Source organism: Pyxicephalus adspersus, chromosome 12, assembly GCF_032062135.1.
Source record: "Pyxicephalus adspersus chromosome 12, UCB_Pads_2.0, whole genome shotgun sequence".
In the NCBI taxonomy this organism is placed as follows: domain Eukaryota; kingdom Metazoa; phylum Chordata; class Amphibia; order Anura; family Pyxicephalidae; genus Pyxicephalus; species Pyxicephalus adspersus.
The window spans coordinates 48,225,361-48,231,932 of record NC_092869.1 but is presented as its reverse complement, the minus strand read 5'-3'; the positions used below and the strand labels follow the sequence as shown (position 1 = coordinate 48,231,932).

The window sequence follows — 6,572 nt, the reverse complement described above, 5'->3', positions numbered from 1 at the left end:
TGGCTGCCTTCTCAGCCTGGAACCCTCTGGCTGCCTTCTCAGCCTGGAACCCTTTGGCTGCCTTCTCAGCCTGGAACCCTCTGGCTGCCTTCCAAGCACACTCCAGCCTGCAACACAGTGACTGATTCTCTTCCCTTAGCCTCTTAGTGTTCAATCCCTCCCTCCCTTGCACCTGAGTGCAGGTGCACATTTACCCAGTCAGGATTGGGTTGGGCCAAGGAACCCACACTTTCACTCGCTTGGCCGGCTCGAGGGCCCTAAAGAACCAAGTTACTTTCTAAAAAACCTATCCAAACATCCTCACTTTCATTTCCCTGGAGCCTTTAATACACTTCCCTGCCACTCTTAGTGACACTCTGTCACAGTGTGCAGACACAGAAATGTAACACCGGGAAAGTGAGAACCTCTCAGCAGATGGCCTAGCAATTCATTGTAAAGATGATGGGAGTCCCGTATAATGGGCACGGAGGGTATAAATCCCCATGAATTCAGTGTAATGATCTAATTATAGTTATATGAAACTGAAAAGGAAATTTTCTCACCAACAACTACAAAAACGCACATGTTTTAGTGGATTGACTCCCAATGCCAATGTATTTGAGATTTTATGAACACACCTTTATGTCACACCTACACTAAGATGACAACTTGCTTGTGTTGCAGTCTGTTTCAACTTATGATGATGTCATGTGGATTTCTTTTTTCCATATTGTCTAAAAAAATCAGCAAATAAAAGCAAAATACTATTAGGAAGACAAATTACAAATTTATTTCAAACCTTACAGGGTATCATAGCACTCTGCTTTTAAGAAATGACCACACTGGTGAGTCAAAAGTGAAAAGTAAATGAAAGAGAGAAGAGTTTTTTTGAGGGGCAAACATGTATTGTGGTGACAAGAAATTATTAACAACTTCAGATAATGACAACAAGTGACATATGTGGTACAATTAGATAGGGTCATAGTCTCAGACCCTTCAATATTTATGGGGTTTATTAAGACTGAAAACTATACACATCTTTCCTAAGCAAATATTATGTCCGGAGTCCCATTTCTTCTTTATTTCATTTACTTCTCTCTTTTGATTAATGCATTGGTACAGAATCGGGAACTACTTGAGTGAAAGGAGATATCCATCTTTTAATTTTACACTGATGAGTCACCCTTCGGTCTTTACCACCACTGCAGTAACTTCTAGGTGCCAACAATCCCGTGGGGTAAATTCCACATCCCATTGGACTTGGGATTGGACAGTCAGGAAATTTTTCATTGTCCGACAGCCAGGTTATGATAGGAGTCACTGGATGAAAGCTGCTATACTGTTAGTGGTTAATAAATTACAGCTGTCATTTATTCAGCCAATCTAACCACTGCACTATGACAGCTGATATCCTGCTGAATGGCACATAGCGTTTCTCTTACAATCACAGAGTCTGTCTATCCATTAAGAGCTGTTATTCTATCAGCCAAAATGAAATGCTATGTGCCATTCAGTATAGGATGACAGCTTTCATTGGACAGTCCAGTGGCCAGATGGGCTGAAAGTATGACAGCAGTCATTAATGTCATCCATCAGAGAAGAAGTGCTATGCAGCGTTCAATGGATAACAGCTGTGATCTGATGACTGATGTCATAATCGGGTTGCTGAACCATGGCAGGTCTGAGAAAGTCTATGTGCTATTAGTCTTAATGCCAATGACAGATAAAGTAGAGCTCAGCCAATTTAACCATTGGGGGATGACAGATGTCCAATCTGACAGCCAGAAAGATTTACAGGATGTCAGTCATCAGCTGTCATAAATTGTACAGAATATTTATAGCACAAATTTGCTGCCTATTTAAAATCGATCATGGAAGTTAAAATCAGTGCAATGAAACAGGAGTAAGGATACATTTTATCTGATTTGTTAAAAAATTGTATTTATGCATTAATAACTTATTTCTTTATCTTACTTTTCTAAATTGCAGCCAAATTAATTAGAATCTACTGAGAACCTACCTCGTGCTGTCATTCATAGCACGCAGGACACAATAATGACTGTCAGAGAAATGCTATGCACCAGCAAAGGTTAAAACCGTCATGGCTGGTTCTCCATAGTTTCACAACAGTCACTCAATGATCACTGTCATTCTGCCCGCTAATCTGGCTTTAGGACTATGACAGCTTTATTACAATGATTAGGCAAGGTACATGAAACATTACTTTTTTTCCTTTTTAATATTTTACCCTGTTGGCTGGAAGTATGTAAACAATTACAAGAGTTTTGCCCACCTGGGTAGAGCTACTGTCATTGTTCTCAGTTAGTCGAGGGGACAGTTGAGGACAGCTGCCCCTGGCTACCCTGCTGAATGACAGGAGCTCCTTCTGGATGGAGGTCTCGTTGTTGTTTTATGGGTCCAGGCAATCCAGATGCCCGATAACCCAATTTTATGCAATGACAGAAGCATGTAAACAATTACTAAAGCTTTGCCCACCCGGGCTGTCTTTGCGTTTAGGTAGTGCCGCAAGCTGTTCAGTTGATGACAGCTGTCCCTGGATGCCCCCGCTGAATGCAAATACAAGCGTGCCATCTGGATGGAGTTTTTGTCTACATGTCCAGGCAATCCAGATGTCAAGCTAACTCAGTTTTGAACAGCAGATCAGCCAATAGCAGAATGGAACCTTGCTGCTTCCTATTAAGACCTCACTGCACCATATAAAAGTTAGTATAAGGTAAAGGTAGTATTGTCTAAAAATTTCTAACAAGTATATAACCCGATTCTGGGAAATCTGGGTGCCCCTTTTAAAGGGGATATCTAGGTTTCATGTAGGTTCCACACAACACCAGGTTAGCTAACCCTATCAGGACAGAAGGTGTACAGACCAAGAACTAGTGGGAGCCTAATATAATGAGCACAGCAGCTGTAAAGACCCAGGAATTTGGTGCAAAGATCTATTAAAGGATGTGTTTTCGGTCAATTGGCTCCTTAGAGCAGTGTTTTTCGTCCTTTGTAACCTGGGAGAAGAAGAATGCCTCTTACATTGCTGGCCAGTGGTAAGAATGTCATCAAGAAACATCATTGGTGTCACTTATACTGACCTGAGAGGTCCAAACTGCTCATTGGTCAAGGAACATCTAGCGCCCCCTGGAGGAACCCTGGTGGAGAAACTCTGCCTTAGATATTAGGAACTGACCAAGTAATGGAGGTTTTAGGACAATAGTCATTGGTTAGCTCTCATGTTGACTCCAAAGCTTTTGGTACAAATGTGAAAAGTGCCACTGAAAAATGCAAATCAGACAGCCATGCATCCCTCACCATGCAAGTCTGCACACACAAGTAACTAGATTTTACAGGGTTCCTGTTTTCATTTAATATCCTGTTTTCAGTTATACAGGATGGCTTTGTTTTCCAGCATATATTTGTTTTCCTTATTTAAATAGCGTTTGCACTATTTGTATTATAACTTGCCACTGTAATATAATTGGATGGACGCCACTAAAGCTGTCAGCTGACTGGTGGAGGGAATCTAAGTGAATGTTTGTATGGGGTATGTTAGGGACAACCTACTTGTGTTACAGTCACTTTATGAAGGTGATATGTGGACTTTTTTAATATTGTCCAAAAAATCTGTAAACAACAGCAAAATGCTTCAAACAATATGCAAATAGAGAAGACATAAATGTAACTGCATATTTATTTCCAACATTACAGGGAAACAAAGCTCTTCTGTCAACAAGTGACCATACTGATGTGTCTCCACCTAATGTGAAACAATGGCCTCCAAACTATATGTGCTGACAAAACAAACTTACTGTCCGCATTACAAACTTTTGTTAAATGTGCGGCTCAGTGTACAGTTCCAGCTGCGTGAACTCCCATATGTGTGGGATTTATGTAATTCTGGTCTGACCCATCTAGATGACCCCAGATCCCGAGGACCGTGTTAAGATGTAGGTACTGGTGATAGGGGTGAGTTTAGTTCCACCACTGAGATCCAGTATAAGAAAACACATGACATATTACATCATGCCAATATTTATTTAACAAAGACGATGTCAGAAAGCAGAAGCAGTCTGTGAAAACTAAGTACACCCCACCATTTCCATTAGAATAAGGTGCTGCTAATTAAATCACCGTAATAATTGATCACTAGCGAGTGTGACCCCCTCTATAAAAGCAGATGTTATGGTAGTTTGCTGATCTGGAGCATTTGGGTGTGTGTTACCACAATGCCAAAAAAACAGACATCAGCAATGATCTGCTCATCGATCTGGGAAGGGTTTATGGCCATTTCCAAACAATTTGAAGTTCTACATTTTAGTGAGAATATTCAGACATCTAAAACATTGAAGACATTTGTCAATCCTTCCAGGAGTTGAAGTACTAACAAATTCTCCCCAAAGGTAAACTCTGCAATAGCGAAAAAATCTAAGCACCAAAACTTGGCCAAAGTTGGGCCATGCAACAAATCAATGATCCCAAGTACTCCAGCAAACCTTCTACAAATCTAAAATGGCAGGATCAAAGGAGAGATACACATTAACACGTGCCTGCAAACCTCCATGAATCAAAGCGGAGTGGTAAAGATGAGAGTGTCAAAATTCTTTACCATGATTAGATTTAAATAGCTTTCAAAACCAGTCAAGGGCCAGATGACCTTTTATATAACCTGATGTGTAAAACTTTGAAAGAGGGTGTACTCTCTATTAGGAAATGCTTTTATGTTTGTTACTATGTAGGCACCTGGAATATTTCTCCTATCCAAGACAAGCTGGAGGCTACCTATAAGTAAACATTGTTCTAGCTTCCTGGTATAAACATGGTAATTATTATAAAGGATGCCTCAACCAAAATAAAAAGAGAGAACACCGACTCATATATGACAAGCTATGTGTTTTTAGAAGGATGGTATTACGAATTTTGAGCCGAAGGCTGCTTTTTGGTTTAGTCAGCACCAGTGTTGTCGAATATCTCACTATTTGATTCGACAGCCGTGGGAATCATAATGTCATAAGTTAGTTAAAAAAACAAACATTCAACAAATTACTTAAAAATTAAATACATTTTTTTTTAAACACATATTTTACATTTTTTTTCTGAATGTTTAACGTCGAATCCTGTGTTTTTCGGGTCTGGTCTATCTGAATTCGAACAGCCATATTTGGGTTGAATATAAGGACAAGGTGAACACCAACACTAGTAAGCACCTAAAGCTGAAATTAGAGCAGTGATTGTCTTCTTCCTCCTAATTTGTGGCCAATGACTTGGTTGGATATAATTTCCCAATTTTCCTGATTGGTCTCTGGGGGGGCAGATAAACACTCAGGGGGCACAGAAGCTAGAAAACATTTCAGGCTGAAGGATCTTTGTGAAGCCACCGAGAGCACAATCATTTGAATAGATTTTTGTCAAATTAGGTATTTGCTTCTATTTGTATTATTTACTGTATCTGTCTTAAAATTAAGTTAAAGTGCTTACCTTAAAAAACACAAATGAAAAGACAAGGAAAAAAGAACATTAATAAAAATATTTTACTTTGTTTTGTTGGTTATTGTTTTTTGTTCATTTTGTTGTTTGCGGAGCACAAAAATTAACTTTTGAACTTTACTCCTAACCAGCATTTCACAACCAGGGCTCCTCCAGAGGTTGCTGGGGGTTCCTGGGGCAGTGAGCAGTTTGCACCTCTCAGGTCAGTAAAAGTGACCCCAATTAGCTTTGGCTATCTGTATGGGTGACATTCTTCCCACTGGTCAGCAATGTAAGAGGAATTCTTCCCACTGACCGCCACACTAATATACTGTGATCTGTGGATATAATAATTATAGACGGGGGGCCCTCATGTTAAAAAGATCCAGAAACACTGAACTAGATATATGTTTGTGGTATTTTCCTTTATTTGGACTCTTCTCTTTTGTATTGTCCAACAACCTAAAGTAACAGATAATATTCACCAGCATGCAAATAATGAGAGGGGGACAATGATAAATATTCTGTTATGGAATGGGCACAGCAGTGAGCCAGCAATGTGTTCACTTGACAAATTAAAGCACTACTCATTTATTACCTTTCCGTTCTTCTGCTTTTATACAACCTAGAGGAGCTTGTAATCTAAATATAATAAGACAAGGAAGAATAAAGTGAAATATCTGTTTTATTAAAGGTGAACAATGCACAATTGTGTTTGGAGGATTCTGATGAGCTCATGGCATATGGTGCATTCTCTGCAATGACCTTCAGGTTGTATTTTGTTGATTTATGGAAACTGTGCTGACACTTTATAGCCGTACTGTAGAAGCAAATACATGAAGTAAGGCAGCATTAAAGGCAAATAAAAAAAAAAATATATTTATATTTATATTCGGGGATATCTCATTAGTGAGATATCCGCGACATACTTTGTCCCTGCTGGGAAATTTCACCTCATATCCTGCTATATAGTGTACACATATATAGATATACACTTACACAGTTACACATACATAGATATACACATACATAGATATACACATACACATATACACATACATAGATATACACATACATAGATATACACATACACAAATACACATACATAGATATACACATACATA

General features: G+C 39.1%; 1 protein-coding gene across 1 annotated transcript in view; it reads right to left on the bottom strand.

Annotated features, from left to right (window-relative positions):
• Positions 1-6,115: 6,115 nt before the first annotated feature.
• LOC140342123 (serpin A12-like) overlaps positions 6,116-6,572 on the bottom strand; it is a 7,719-nt gene continuing 7,262 nt past the window's right edge. The window contains exon 5 of the mRNA XM_072428190.1: positions 6,116-6,268. Coding sequence (XP_072284291.1) covers positions 6,236-6,268 — 33 coding nt within the window. The 3' untranslated portion in view covers positions 6,116-6,235. The remainder of the gene's footprint in view (positions 6,269-6,572) is intronic.